Source organism: Rhinoraja longicauda, chromosome 24 (assembly GCF_053455715.1).
Source record: "Rhinoraja longicauda isolate Sanriku21f chromosome 24, sRhiLon1.1, whole genome shotgun sequence".
Taxonomy (NCBI): domain Eukaryota; kingdom Metazoa; phylum Chordata; class Chondrichthyes; order Rajiformes; family Arhynchobatidae; genus Rhinoraja; species Rhinoraja longicauda.
In genome coordinates this window covers 9,571,421-9,587,937 of record NC_135976.1, presented here as the reverse complement: position 1 = coordinate 9,587,937, position 16,517 = coordinate 9,571,421, and the positions used below count along the sequence as shown (strand labels likewise).

Sequence of the window (16,517 nt, the reverse complement as noted above, 5' to 3'; positions counted from 1 at the left end):
CATCTTAATTCTGAAGGAAGAAGCAAAATGAATCTAGTTCTTAGATGCTCCATGCCCAGTAAAGAGGTCACAAACCTACACTGAGGAGAAACTGATCATCTGGAGACAGCAAGCAGAAAGTGTAAATAGACAAAAAGCTAGAGTAACTCAGCAAGTCAGATAGCATCTCTGGAGACCAGAGTTACTGCAGCATTTTGTGTCTATCTGTGGTTTAATCCAGCATCTGCAGTTCCTCCCTACACATGCAAAAAGTGTAGCTTGAATGGAGAATTTAACATCCAGGGATAATAGACAACTCCATCACTGGTTAACGAAAGGCCTTGAAAAAGTTAATCCATCTTAAGAGCAATGAAGAAATTACTGAAGGATTTAACAAGAAAAATAATCAAAGTCAAAGCTTCATCGTAGCCAGTGGTACTAAAGAAAGGAGAATTGAGATCCTTAACTAGCCTTCCAAACAGAAGATTCAGGGGAGCGATTAAAAAAAAATACCAGAACAAAGTTTGTTGACCACAGCAGAAACACTGGTGAAAGCCAATCCATTAGATTTAAATAGACAAGTATGTTAAAAGGTTAAGCTACAGAAGGAAGTGGGTAAGTGCACACATGGAGATATCAATTAGATAACTGCACCAACATTTGTCACAGGATAAGGTTTATTAAACTACTTAGTTATGCAGTTTGAAACCAATCTTATGACACTTGCCCAGACAATACTAGGCAAGTTTGACCCCTATTTAAGTTCAAATCATCCCTCGTGTTTAACCCCAATAGTATTTCATGGCTGGGGAGTGAGAGGCTTGTTCTATTCAGGAATTACTTACTATACTAAAGGACTCTGGCTCAATCCTGACTATGGGTGCCGGCCATGCAGAGTTTGTATATTCTCCCTGTGACCACATAGGTTTTCTCTGGGTGCACCAGTTACCTCCCACATCCCAATGACGTGCAGGTTTGTTGGTTAATTGGCTTCTGTAATTTGCTCCTAGCATGTAGCTTGTGCAAGTGGGAATAACAAAGAACTAATGTACAGGTGTTCAATGGTTGGCGTGGATTCTGTTGGCACATGGGCCTGTTTCTACACTAACCGCAGGAAGCAGCAAAAAAAAAAAAAAAGGGGGGGAAAAAGTACTGGATTGAGTTTGAGGAGTTTATGGCCATCAGACCACAAATACACAGAACAAATTTAACTGCTTTATGCTGTTTAATATATATTTTTAATTAAGACATTATGGGATGCAGATGTTGCCGACAATGCCAACATTAGTCATCAATTCCTAATTGTGTCTAAACTGTGGCAACAATTAAGAGCCAACCACATTGAAAATAGGCCAGACCAAGTATAAACAGCATTTTTTCATCCTTGAAGTATATTGACCATTAGTTTATAAACACTGATAGTATGGCAGCTACTTGTTACATTAATATGTCAATATTAAAAAGTACATCCTTGTGCAGTTAATTGAATCAAGCATTTATCCAGCATTTTGCATCTACCTTCTTTCTTTTATATATATATATATTATATTAGTCAGTATACATGTCGCAAAACTATCTTTTATTCAGACAGGCACAAAATGCTGGAGTAACTTAGCGGGACAGGCAGCATTTCTGGAGAGAAAGAATGGGTGACGTTTTGGGTCGAGACCCTTCTCCAGACTGATGCCAGGGAAGAGGGAGATACATAGATAAGGAAGTGTAAGGTGTGAAAATGAGACATGGGGAAAGGAGATCAAGGAAAATGTGGAATAGATTGTTAGCTGGGAGAAGATAACCACAACAAAGCAAACAGAGATAATATGTAGTCGGACACAGTTAGAATGGTTGGAGAACTGGGAAGGGGAGGGATGGAGAGAGAAGAAAAGTAAGGGTTACTTGAAGTTAGCGAAGTCAATGTTCATACCGCTGGGGTGTAAGCTGCCCAAGTGAAATATGAGGTGATGTTCCTCCAATTTGCACTGGGCCTCACTCTGACAATGGAGAAGGCCCAGGACAGAAAGGTCTGTGGGAATGGGAGGGGGAAGTTAATGTGTTTAACAACCGGGAGATCAGGTAGGTTTAGGCAGACTGAGCAGGTGTTCAGCGAAACAATCACTGAACACCTTTATCTCGCCCATATATAGGAGTTCACACATGGAACAGGTCATACTGTAGATGAGGTGTAAGTGAACATCTGCCTCACCTGAAAAGGCTGTCGGGGTCGAGGGGGGAGTTTAAGGGACAGATGTTGCATCTCCTGTGGTTGCTGGGGAAAGTACCTGCGGAAGGAGTGGTTTGGGTGGGTTAGGGACGAGTTGACCAGGGAGTTACGAAGGGAACGTTCTCTGTGGAAAGGGGTGGTGATGCGAAGATGTGGCTAGTGGTGGGATTTTGTTGGAGGTGGTAAAAATGTTGGAGGATTATGTGCTGTATGCGATGGCTGATGGGAAGGCAAGGACTAGGGGAACTCTGATGGAAGAGGAGCAAGAGCACAGCTGAGTGATATTGAGGAGACTTTAGTGAGGGCCTCATCTATGATGGAGGATGGGAACCCTCACTCTCCAAAGAACGACATTTCTGTCGTCCGGGTATGCAACACCTCATCTTGGGCGCAGATGCGGAGGAAATGGGAGTAGGGGATAAGAGTCTTTACAGGAAGTAGGGTGGGAAGACGTGCAGTCTAGACAGCTGTGGGAGTCAGTGGGTTTATAATAGATGTCAGTTGATAATCTATCTCCTGTGATGGAGACAGTGAGATCAAGAAAATGTAGGGAGATGTCAGAGATGGTCCAAGTAAATTTGACTGCAGGCTGGAAATCAGTAGTAAGGTTAATGAAGTCAGTGAGTACTGCATTTGTGCAGGAGTTGCACCAATGCAGTAGTCAATGTAGCAGAGGTAGAATTCAGTGTACGCCTGGAATAGTTATAGTTTGACGTACCCTACAAAGAGGCAGGCACAGCTGGGGCCCATAGCTACGAGGAAGTGGGAGGAGTCAAAGGAGAAGTTATTACGAGTAAGGACCAGCTCTGCTAGGCGGAGCAAAGTGTTGGTTGAGGGAAATTGGCTGGTTCAGCAGTCGAGGAAGAAACGAAGGGCTTTAAGACCTTCCTGGGTGGGGGATGGAAGTGTAGAGTGACTGAACATCCATAGTAAAGATGAGGGAGTGGGGGCCTGGAAAACAGAAGTAATTGAAGCGACGGAGGGCAGGTGCAGTGTCTTGGACTTTGGCAGGAAGGGATTGGACCAGGGGGGATAGGATGGATTGTGGAGGTATGTGGAAATTAATTCAGTGGGGCACGTGCAAGCAGAAACAATTGGTCTGCCAGGGCAGTTCTGTTTATGGATTTTGGGGAGAAGATAAAACCGGGCTGTGCAGGGCTGGAGAATGATAAGGTGGAGGCTTTGGAGGGCAGACATCTAGAAATAAGAAAATCTGAAATGGTCTGTGAGATTATGATCCGGTGCTCATCTGTAGGATCATGGCCCGAGGGTAAGTAGGTGTCTGAGAGTTGTCGCCTGGCTTCAGCCCGGGAGAGATCAGCTCACCAGACTACCACAGCACCCCCCTTGGCAAGTTTGATGATAATGTTGGGGTTGCTGCAGAATGAGCAGAGGGCTGTAGGTTCAAAGGGGGAGGGGTTAGAGTAGGTAAGGGGAGAGAAAAAGTTAGACGGTTGATGTCACGCCAGCAGTTAGAAATAAAAAGAACTAAAGAGGGTAGAAAGCCGTCCGGGTGAATCCAAGAGTAGGGGGATCGGTGGAGACAGGAGTCCTCATCACTGGGTGGTGAGGACTCCTTCCCATAGAAAAAGGCATGGAGCCAGAGGCGATGGAAGAAAAGCTCCACGTCGTGGCGGAACAGGAACTCGTTGAGGTGGGGGCGGATGGAAACAAAAGTGAGGCCTCTGCTGAGGACAGACCATTCATATCAGAAAGGGGGAGGTCAGGGGGATGGTGAAGACAAGTTGGCGGGGGTTGGGGTCGGATGAGGGCAGGTGAGAGGACAGAGGCCGAGGAGAGGTCTGGAGGGGGGATGGTGGGTGTTCAGAGAGGATGGGGGCATGAGGACAACTGCATGGGGCCACCTGGTTAAGAGGGCAAAGGGACACCATTGAGATTCCCTGTAGGCAGTAGGACACAGGAAAGTCACAATACGTGGTGTTGAGAGTCTGCATTGTGGAGGCTGTGGGCCCGGCGGGGGCTTCAATGTCGGGAGCCACGACCGCCCCGACATGGCAACTCCAACAGCCTGACCGCGGGAGAAGACGGCAGGGGAAGAGAAAAGACATTCTGGCCTTCCATCACAGTGAGGGACTGGAGGAGACTCACTGTGATGGATGTTTCTTTTGTTTGGTGTTAGTTTATGATTGTATGTGTTATTGCATTTTTATTGATTATTCTTATTGGTCTTATTGTTGAACTGCGGGTAATGTTTCATTTCACTACACATTTATGTGTATGTGACAAATAAACGACTATTGACTATTGATTGAGGGCCTGCTGGTGTCGGTGCATCGCAGCCAGTGTGGACGCAGGAGAACTGTTGCCTGGCCTGATTCTGATTGAGAAAAATTGATCTCCAGCACCACTCTGCTCTGAAATATATTGATTTATTGCAGCAATTTTACCATTCTGTCAATCGGATGCAACAGGCCAACACTGTAATAGTTTAAATAACCACAGAACACCTTTTCAGGATGTGTGACGAATAAGCTGATGTGGCATTTTCTCACCAGCTCTTTGGATGAACTCCAAACATGTCAACGACATTGGGCCCCGAACCAGGAAATTGCCTTTGTCACTAAAATACATAATTCTCCAGTCCTCAAATGTGCAAACTTCATGTTTTATGCTACACTGATATAGTTTCTTCATTATTGCAGCAGTTAGAATTTGTTTTTTTCACATCCAACTGAAGGCAAATTTCACAAATAACTGGAAATATATACCCAGAGAATGGACATTGACAAGAACTTTCCTTCCCTGGAGATTTACAGGATGTCAGAAAAATACAAATGGTGGGCATAGAAAGATTTTTAAAAATGCAAATTCACCTTATGATTCAAGTTATTCACACAAGGATATAGCAAATCGTGCAGTTCTGTAGCATATTCAGAATTGGGGAATAGATAACAATGATTCTACCGTATCCAAGAACCAACCTACCTCTTTTCAGCTTTGAACCTGTCAATGAGCTCCTGTTTCTGCTCATCAACCACCCAAAATCTGTGAGGTATGTAGTAACTGGACACCACTCTACATTCAGGACATGCTCTGTAAATAAAGAATATTTAAATTTCTAGAACATTCAAAATTAATAATAAAAACACAAATATCATCAACAGTCTTGTACCATGTATTACAAAGGTTTGAACCACACGTTTGAAAACACTATCAACAGCACATTTGACTTTAAAGCTGAATATTCAGCACATTTATTTAAAATGCACATTTTAGAAGCATGAAGTTCCATTTCAGGATGATATTACCATCACCAGTTTGAAATGCTCTTAAACCCCAAACATCCATTTTCTTTTTTTCTGCAAGATCAAAATTACTTTTGGATATTTTACAGCAGTTAAAAATTGCAGGAATGATTTCAACAATGTTAAATTAACAAAAGCAAGCAATGTACTGGGCTACATTTTAAGTAACAAATCAGCAGGTACAATCAATGTACAACTTCATTGTTGAGATTCCCAAGATACTGGCTTTTCACAGCAAACAGCCAAGATAATGGAAATAGTGACATTACTAATGGCATCAAAATGGTATATGCACTTACTTTGTTATGTTATTGGTAAACCCCTTGCTGTGTCGCCACGTTCTGATACAGGCCACACAATAAGCATGATTGCAGTCAGGAAGAATTGCAAAGCATCGGTCTTTAGGTGGTGTTTTTTCATAGACTTTGTCCATACAAATTCCACAAATAATATCTTTACTAATTTCAATGGCCTGGTTTGTAGCCAACCTTTTCTAAATTCAAGTAGAAAACACCAAATCACTTTTTTTTTTCTCCACTCATTTTAGAATAGAAATGCCAAAGCATTTTACCACAAGCAACATAAATGAGGCATTCTCTCTTCATCATGGTAAATACACCACATCCCACAGAAATGTTGTGGGACAACTTAAATTAACTCAATTAAAACTTAAGGATAGATTAAAATCTTCCTTGAAGAGTGCAGGGCACACAGGAATCAGGTTTCAATAGAATCCTTTAATCTCCACTGATGCTACAATAACATAAAATGTAATAACTGCTCCCATTTTAAGTATCAGATTGGCTTTAGAATTGAAGTACGTATTGCTCAAAAAAGTTCCTAATGTCAAAACAACATGTTCTATTTTGTTTAGAAAAGTTCAAGATTCTCATTGAAGATATTAATGCATTATAATCATTTTGAAGAATTCTTTTTAAAAATGTGTTCATTGATTGGAATGGATGAACAAGTGCATTCCTTTAGAAAAATTCAAATTGCAAACCTTCATAACAGATTGGGAAGTCGAAGAACCCTTCAAGCCATTCTGAGGTACACCGTTAACTTCATTGTTCAGTTTTTGGCATGTACAATGAGAAGAACCTGCTGCTTGCGATGTTGGCGAATCTGAAATGTAACACCATTCAATATGAAGGGGACGAAGTTTTTGACTGTTTAAAGACATCATGGGACCAACGATGGCAAATGGTAAAATTTCAAAGTAATCATGGCCCAGTATACTAGAAGAAATTTAATATTTGCATTTAAAGTGCAATGGTCAATGTGACGAGACGACCAAGAATGTTTTTTAAAAATTGAATTCTAAAGTTAGGAATTATGCTGGAAAGCAATAAATCACATGAAATGAATCTTACCTTTTCTTTAGACTTCTAAAATTACTTATGACATTCTACACTGCTATAATTCTCCTACGCAAACATCCTTCTAAGAGAAGGCCCTTTATTTATGGCCAGTTTGATCTTTATGATTTAATAGCCTGAACAGATCATCAGATAGTCCAATTATTGAAATTCCCTCAGCTCTCACCTATCTAACTCATTGTTACTCATCCAGATTTAACCAATGAATGGCAGATTTGCAAGTATTAATATTATGATAAAAGAGCTGACCATTTTAAAATATAAAGAAAAACAGGATCCTGCCCAAATGAATTTTAATTTAAGCATACAAAATTACATCATATAAAGCAAGAATCAGTATTACAATTCTCGTTTATAGTTGTAGACGTGACCAAGGCCAATACACCAGGTCCGTGTTATTTTATTTCACCTGCAATTTCTTCCATGCACATGAATAACAAAATAAGGCAAGAATAAGCAGGGTAGCCACTCGCTTCTCATGCCTGCTCTATCATTCAATGAAACCACAGCTGATCTCTACCCCAGGATCACTTAACAAAACCGATAACCTAGTATTTAGTAATAAATTGGTCATGACCTTCTGGGAAATTTCTCCTCATCTCAATCCAACTCCTGGTTCTGGACATCCAAAGCCAGGAGAAAACAACTGCACATTTACTCCATCAGGAGGTAGCCATGGAGGAGGCCAGTGAGACCATATACAAGCTGGAGGTAACTAAAGCCACCCCTCTACCCTTCCTTTTACCTTATATGGCCTACTTGGACTCGCACCCATCTCTCCCTCCTCCTCCCCTTCCACATACATTCCTTCCTCTAGCTTCACAATTTGCAACTCTTCAATCTGTCTTTTCACCTCTGGCCTTTGTCCAACCATCTGCTTATCACACCCCCCACACACACGCACATATCAAATTATTACCTGCCAGGCTTTGTCTTGCCCCTTCTCTTCCAGATTTCTCCCCCCACACACACAGTCCAAAGAAGCATCACTACTCAAAACATCATCTTTCTATATTCTCCAAAGATGCTGTCTGACCCACTAAGTTACTCCAGCATGTTGTGTCTTTTATTATACTTATTTCCTTTATTTTCTCTGCTACATGAAAAAGATTTCCCTCCTTTGTTTTTCCCCAAAATTCTGATGGAAAGTTATAGTTTCTCTTTCCACAGATGCTGCCACAACTGCATCCCAGCATTTCGTTTTAGAAGCACTTAATAGCAAGCAAAACCCCATACTATTTCAGAAATGTCAGTTTTGGTTTAGACACTAGGAATCTTTGGAGCAGGGCCTTTGTTTTTGGGGCTGGCAAAACTATCATCCCCAACATGTACTTAGAACATATAGAATCATTACAGAACTTGTGTTAGAATTCCAAACAAGGCAGCAGCCGACAGGATTATTTTCTGGTATTAGTTTTTATGCTAAGAGCCCTTCTCAGCTTAAAGGAGTAAAGAACCTTCATTAAAAAAAACGAGTTTGGCCGTGTGTAGGTGCAGTAAATTTGGGCCCAGTGCAAATCTGGATACGCCAATATTATTTTAAAGAAAATAAGCATTAACTTCAGTAACCCTGAACAATAAGCACAACTTGTTAAGCAAGCTAGACCCAACATTATTAAAAAATCAAATTGGAAATGCTGGAAACATCAAACAGGCCAGGCAGCATCAATGCAAACAGAAATATTTAACATTTCAGAATGTAGTCTTTCATACAACCACAGGAGGTCAACAACTTTTCAACCCTTCCCATCATCCAGGGACTTAAATTGTCTTTCTAGGTGAAACAGTAGTTCACTTGCATTTCTAGTATACACCACATTCAATGTTTACAATATAACCGTGTCTACATTGGAGAAATCAAATACAGATTGGGCAATTTCTTTGCAAAGCATCTGCACTTCGTCTGCAGGAGTAATTCTAGCTTCTGGTTGCCTGCTACTTTAATTTGCCATCCCATTTCCAACCTTTGTTTGTGGCCCCCTGCACTGCTACAATACAAGTACAAGCAACAATACCAAATCTTTCAACTGTGCATGTTGCAACCTACAGGATTCAATGTCAAATTCTCCAACTTTAGCTAATCCACTCTTTGTCTTCATCTGAATTGGGCGTTTTGGCTTGCAGTCATTTTGGCCTGGTTTTTCTTGGGTATAATACAGCCTGCTGGGCCCACCACCTTACAATTAAAAGCATTTAACGCAGAAAAGCTTAGCTTGATCTTAACTGCCACATTATGACAGCCATTCTCACCTTTTCAGGGGGAAATTTTATTCTACCCATTCACTTCCCTATCTTCTGTTACTTTACATAACTTTGAAGAGCCCTGGACACAAAACATTAGCAGCTTCTCTTTCCACAGATGCTTTGTGTTTCTAGCATTTTCTGATTTCACCTAAATTTCCAGCACCTGCAGTTTTAAAAAAAACACTTTCATTAGTTTAAGATACTGTTTATAATAGTTAGTCGAAGACAGTAGAGTGGTAGAGTTGCTGCCTTAGAGCGCCAGAGACTTGGGTTCGATCCTGACTCTGACGATCCTGAATGTGCAAACTCTGTAGAGTTTGCACATTCTCCGTGACCACGTCAGTTCTCTCTGGGTGCTCCGGTTTCTTCTCACATTCCAAATACATACAGGTTTGCAGGTCAATTGGCCTCTGTAAATTGTCCCTAGTGTTTGATATATCTAGTGTACGGGTGGTTGCCGGTCAGCACGCACTCAGTGGGCTGAAGGGCCTATTTCCACACTATCTCCAAAAACTAAGAGAATCTTGACTTGCTAATTAATGTGGTCAATAGCAAGTTTCACAGGTTTCACAATGTCATTCTTTTAAATATTAATTGTGAAAACTATAATAATGACCATCATACTGCTCACTGTAGGATCCTAAGCATCTGGATCTCTCTCAGGACTGCTGATCTGAACAACACAGATGGCCCTCTCAACTTAAAAATACAGATACACACCTGAAGCTTTCAATTAAATACACTGCTTTCAGCTTGTGCATGGCGCACGATTCCAAAGTAATATTTTCTGGCATCGAGTTATTTTGTCAATGTTTCATTCCAAACAGCATTATGCATTTTTATATCAACACCAGCCAATTCAAAATTCATTTCAACTTTTAGAATGCACTTACTATTGTTTAACTGTGGCGAGTCACTTTAAAATTCCCCAAACTGTTCTCACTTTATAGATGATTTGCAATTTATTAAGCCCTCTTCTGTTCTGACAATTATTTTTTTAAATCTCTATTAATAGACTTGCAAAATTTCATTGCAATGTTTGAAAACAGGATTTTCCACATTGTTTTTTTTCCTCCACTGGAAAGAGAGGATAGATATAAACCCCCATGAAAGCTGAAAATTTGACTTTTATTCTGGACTCGCTTCATCTGAGCATTCTCTGCTTCCCCCACTGGGACTGTTCATCAAACCTATGTTGAACACTGCATTATTGTACGAGAAAAGTAACTTGAAAAAAATCAAAACCGATCCTTGCATAAAGTACATTGTTACTTACCATGCTCTTTAAACTGCCACGGGTAAATTTCTGCACCAGATTCCCATTTTTTTAAACTTCTAGGTGCTTCATTTTCCTTATCTTCTTCGACTTCTTCCTCCAGATGCCTGCCGAAGTACTCAGTATTTCTTAAATGTGTGGAACTTGGGGCAACAGGTTCGGAACCACGTCGACTCCAAGTGGACAATTCAGCAGTTGACTGAGCAGTATAACCTACAGCATGGGTTGGTTGAGAAAAACCAGCTGCCATTCGCTGAATGATAGGGGCAGAACTACGCCTGTTTCTGGGATTGTATCCTGCAGTGTGTTGTCGAGATTCCATATCATGGAAAGTCCGAGGTGGTTCTCCAGTCCTCCTCAGCTGAAGGGCAGGCTCAAAGCCACGTCTGCTCCCAGATGACCATCCTACAGTTGGTTGTGTGTGTTGATATCTAGCATGATATTTTGAGGCATTGTTCATAAGTATAATTTAAAACCACTTCAAAACAAGTCTTTTGAAAAAAATACATTAAGTTCCAGAATAAGGAGACATGTGCTAGTCATTCATCACTGTAAATTTAACTATTGGGTTCAATACAATGCTGGTCAGATTCCATTAAATGACCTGTGCAGCAATTAAGTACCTCACATCTACGTATAACATGTTCCCATGAAAAAAAAGATTTTGGTCCTGGATGGTTAATACTTAGGCTGGTGCAAATGCACTTGTATGCTGTTCTAAAGGTTCAATTAAATGTTGTCCCAGAATACTACTACTCCTTAACATTTAGCCCAATTAATTATGTCAGACAGTTCTGCACTGTACTATCGGTTGATTCTACAACTTGAGTGTTCAAATTACAGAAGTACATGGGCATCACTAAATCACACCGATCATTAATAACCAAAAATATTTCCATTGTGTCATGTACCTTGTACATAATGGCTATTGTGGAATTTGGTACATAGTTTGTTTCCCCCACCACAAATTTGACAATAACACCAGAAGTAGTGGCCTGCGCACAAGAATGCACACAGACCATACAGAAAGTGTTTGAGTCTTCAAGGGTCCCAATGCAAAATGGTAATTATCCATATTATCCAGATATGCTGTCTAACTCGCTGAGTTACTTCAGCACTTTGTCTATTTTAGTGGACTATACAGAAAGGTGGGTTGGAGATTGGACAATGCCCCAAAATTGATTAAAATTTATCAATGCTACTTTACTCTTTATAAACTTTAGTTGTACTAACTAAAGCAACAAACTGAATGGCTCAATCAATTTCCATTGCAAATTTCTTTCCTGGCAATGCTTGCCATGTTTGCCAGCATTTCAGGGTATTGTTTCGTAAAGTGTACATTAACTATTTCATATTTCGTATTGCAACGTAGCACATAAAAAATGTTTTTCATCTAGGTAAACTTCAAAGAGGCATTTGTTGTACTATTCAAATACAAACCTGCAAAGATCTCCATAGTAGCAAACTCCATTTAAGTAGTGCCGACAGATCTGGGACGATTTCTGCATTGATAGGTCATGCGAGTAATAGCATCTATGTCCCCATTTGCAAGCTCCATGGACGAAGTTCCTGGAAAAGCAAAGGGTATTTAATGTATTGCGCTTCAAATCAGTAAAGTATATGTTACCCTAGGTGACCTGTTATAAGCTCATTACCCCATAAAACGGAAAACATAGCATTAGAAAAAAGTATGCCTTTCAGTCGGAGTTTCACTTGTGCTTAAATCCTCCTTCAACAAATGCCAATTTACTGTTCTGCTGCTCTCCTGCTTCCAGTTGCGAGGTTTTGTCCTCCTAGTCCATTTTTCTTCAGACCCCCTCCAACCACAAACAGTCCGAACAAGGGTCCCGACCCGAAACATCACCTATCCACATTTGCCAGAGACGCTGCCCGACTGCTGGGTTACTCTGTATCTTTTTTCTGTAAACTAGCACCTGCAATTTCTTGTTTCTACATTTTACTACTCTACTATTGGGAAATCTCCTCAAGGCATACCTACCTTGAAAAAGTTCTCTTCCTCTCTCACACAGGAGAGATCCAAGAGACCCTCGCTCACTGCTCCCCGTGAATCCTGCTGGTCTCCTGCAATCCCTCACCAGGTGTTGTCGTGCTCTTATCTCTTCCAGCTTTCTCCCCCCCCAAACCACAATTAGCCTGAAGGATCCAACCCAAAACATCACTTACCAATGTTCTCATAGAAATATAGAAAATATGTGCAGGAGTAGGCCATTCGGCCCTTCATGCCAGCACCGCCATTCAATATGATCATGGCTGATCATCCAAAATCAGTACCCCTTCTGGCTTTTCCCCATATCCTACGACTCCCTTAGCCCCAAGAGCCAAGTCAAACTCTCTCGAAAACTTTCTGAAGATAACTGCCAAGACCTGCCGAGTTACTCCAGCACTTTATACTGTTACTCCAGCTTTGTGTCCATCTTCGGTTTAAACCAGCATCTGCAACCAGCAACTGCAGTTCCTTCCTACACATTTTGTCCTAATTTGTTGACCTTCCCAATTGTTTGGTATATCACATCACCTCCAAACCATTCAATTTCTTTCTATTTAAAAATGGTACAGCACTTGTCCATTTTCTACCAAAGTGGAGAGCTCACACTTTTTCCGCTTCACATCCCACCTACCCAGTCCTTGCTTCTTCACTTAACCAGTTTTATCCTCCTCCCCAAAATGTTATCTGCATATTCCCTTCAACTCACACTGCCAGTCAGCTTTGCATCATAAGCAAAAATGAATATATTACACTGCATCCTTTCAGTAAAGTCATTCATACAGATAGAACAGCATGGCTCTAATACTAATTCCTACTGCATCCCACCTAGTTATCACAGCTTAACGACCGAAAAATTACCTGCTTATTCATATTCTGTTATTACCATATTCCATTATGCTCTTATTTTATATAATCTTACTGAAGGGGTTTGAAAGTACACCAACAAATGAATAATTTAGTCGCACGTCATTTCTTTTTCATACATTTCATGCCAACTCTCAATCCCATTACTAATTGCTAAATGCTCTTTTACCACTTTCTTAATCATCAAATCTAGCATTGTCCCTAATTCAATGTCATGCTAATTGATTTCCAGTTCAATTTTCTCTTCCTTTCCTTAAAAAGGACTACATTTGCTATTTTCCAATCAACTAGCCTAGGCATGTCTCCACCTCCACAAAGACAGTGTGCAAATGACTCTCATCGTCTCGTATTCGCACTTCAGTTCTCTTCTTAATTGCTAAGAACAATACATTGACTTGCTGAACTTTCCTTTTTTACACATCCATTGCAACTTGTTTGCAACACAAATAATATAACAATATATTCCTTTATTTGTCCCACACCGGGGAAATTTGCAGTGTTACAGCAGCAAAGTGGATACCAAGACATTCATTATAAATAAAAATAAAGATAAGGATAATTGTCATCATTTATTGTGTTTTTCCTTTACTATTACTGTTGACTGGTCTGCTGGGAGTAGCGCTGGTTGTGCAGTCTCACAGCAGCAGGAAGGAAGGACCTCCGATATCTCTCCTTCACACACTTGGGGTGAAGGAGTCTGTCACTGAAGGAGCTACTGAGTGCAGTGACAGTGTCCTGCATGGGGTGGGAGTTGTTGCCCAGCAGCGATGTTATCTTTGCCATCATCCTCTCTCCCACGCCTGTACTGAGTCGAGGGGGCAACCCAGGACAGAGCTGGCCTTCCTGATCAGCTTGTCAAGTCTCTTCCCCTCCACTGCTGAGATGCTGCTGCTCCAGCAGACCACTCCATAGAAAATGGCTGATGCCACCAGTGTTGTAGAAGGTCCTTAGGAGTGCCCCCTGCACTCCAAAGGACCCGAGTCTCCTCAGCAGGTAAAGTCTGCTCTGGCTCTTTTTGTACAGTGCACTGATATTTTCGGTCCAGTCAAGTTTATTGTTAAGGTAAACACCCAGGTACATAAGAATCCACCCTCCCGATGTCCATTCCCTGGATGTTCCCCGGTGTCGGGGGGACATGGCTGCGCCTGCGGAAATCCACCACCATCTCTCCCTGGTTTTCCCCGCGTTGATCCGGAGGCGGTTCCACTGACGATGGCAGAGTCAAGTCAAGTCAAGTCAAGTCAATTTTATTTGTATAGCACATTTAAAAACAACCCACGTTGACCAAAGTGCTGCACATCTGATTAGGAAAAAAAAAAAAAAAGAAACATACAGAGTGGCACGTCAGAGAACTTCTGCAGATAGCAGTTTGCTGAGCTGTGCCTGAAGTCCGCAGTGTACAGGGTGAACAGGAAAGGAGCTTGCACTGTTCCCTGCGGAACCCCTGTGCTGCAGACCACCCTGTCCTTTGTCCTCACATGGTGTGGTCGGTTGGTGAGGTAATCCAGAATCCAGGATGTGATCCACTCCTATGCGCTCCAGCTTGCCCCCCCAGAAGCCCAGGCTGGATGGTATTGAACGCACTGGAGAAATCAAATGAGTTGATTTCAATTGTTAAATGCCATTAAAGTAAAAAGCAAACAGGAAAAGTAATCCTGTTAACCATCAGATCAAAAGAAAAAAGTGCAAATATATTGCCAAAGGTGCAATATGCCCAGGATGGAGTCATTTTCAGCAAAGAGCAAGAAAAGCTGCCTCGCCAACAGTCTGTCTGTCCTGTCCCTTCCTTCTTTGTTGTTTTAATAGTATGGGTTAAATGTAAGTTTTTAGTGTTCTTCAGCTTGTTTTATGTGGGTGGGGCGGGGGGGGGACTTTTCTTTAATCTCTTACCTCGACATAGGTGCAATTTTTTTGGATCATATCTGTCCACACTGCAGCCTAACATCAAGGAGCTGGAGGCCGACTTCGGGAGCTCCAACTGTGGGAACCTGTAGGACTTGCCATTGCGGATATTGCAATCCCTTTGCCAGGGATCGACCTCTGAGCTCCAACCGCGAGAGCCTGCAGACATTAACATTGTGGACCTCGCGGTCTCTGGTTAGAGACCGGATTCGGGAGCTTCGACCGCCCCGATGCGGGGGCTTCGATCGTCCCGACTGCGGATGGTTCGACTACTGGGATAGGAAGTCTCGAGGGCGACCTTTGCCTGACTGAGCAGGAAACACCCCAGTTGAAGGGGGACCGTTGACGGTATACAAAAGGTTGTGCACAGGGATTAAAAGGGGAAGGTGGAAATCCTTCGGTCCTGAGAGGCCGTAAAGAACACAGGTTCGGTCGCCATGAAAGGCGTGGGAAGGTAATTGGTAAGGGATTGACCGAGACTAGAGAACCACTGCGTCTCACAGAAAGCCCGCCTTAGACTGGTTGTTAAGAGAGGAAATCCTCCACGCGAAGGTCAGGAATTGAAGCGGCAGAGTGAGACGCTGGGGGGCTCATGGGCTCTAGGATCAACCCAGTATAATATTGTTGAAACTGTGTGTGAAACTGTGTAATAATAACTTTGTAAGGACGACTACGTAGTAACAGAGAACGAACCATGGGTAATACGATTGATACCAGTTGTCACCCTGATCGGCCATTGCATCAACTATGCTATTTGCACCCAGAGATGGAGGAGACCTTCAGACACATGTCTGGGGGACTCACTCATAAAATGGGAAGTGATCAATGGCCTGAAGGGGGATCCAAGGATGTGGATGTGGTATCCAGGGCACAAAGTATCATTTGGAAAAGGAATATGAAAAAAAGGTATAAAAAGGCCATACAATTGTGGATAGACTATTGTAATGAACAAAGAGCCAGATCATTAACGGCAAGTTGGCAGAGTAATGCCCTAAAGTGGGGCATACCCTTGACAGAAGGAGGCTATGCAAAGTCAGTAACAGTATTAAAACAAGAGTGCATGCATGCTAAGCAGACAAGGGAACGGCAGGCACAGGGACAAAATAAGGCAGGGATAGACGAAGACTTACGCAAGTCGGTGGCTGGCATAGATTTGGCAGACGAAGATGAGGAAGACGAGGAGGTAGGTGATTGGGGAATGCAGGGAGCACCACCGCTGAATCAGCCTATCTCAGTTGCCCCCGCTTCACCGGCAGCCCCTATCGCTCGCCCAAGAGCGACAAATCCCCCTACCCAGCAGAGCTCCATAACCAAGCCGTCTGCACCGTCATCGGCCCCTAAAGGAGTCAGAACCCAGTCAGCTAGATCGGGTAGAACA

At 42.2% G+C, this 16,517-nt stretch overlaps 1 protein-coding gene across 2 annotated transcripts in view; it reads right to left on the bottom strand.

The window, feature by feature from the left end:
* The window catches only part of LOC144605417 (uncharacterized), a 34,390-nt gene that overhangs the window by 6,700 nt on the left and 11,173 nt on the right, over positions 1 to 16,517 (bottom strand). For both annotated transcript variants that reach the window (XM_078420639.1, XM_078420640.1), the window contains 5 exons: positions 11,806 to 11,934; positions 10,366 to 10,796; positions 6,470 to 6,591; positions 5,766 to 5,959; positions 5,147 to 5,254 (listed from right to left, as the gene is read on the bottom strand). In XM_078420639.1, coding sequence (XP_078276765.1) covers positions 5,147 to 5,254; positions 5,766 to 5,959; positions 6,470 to 6,591; positions 10,366 to 10,796; positions 11,806 to 11,934 — 984 coding nt within the window. The remainder of the gene's footprint in view (positions 1 to 5,146; positions 5,255 to 5,765; positions 5,960 to 6,469; positions 6,592 to 10,365; positions 10,797 to 11,805; positions 11,935 to 16,517) is intronic.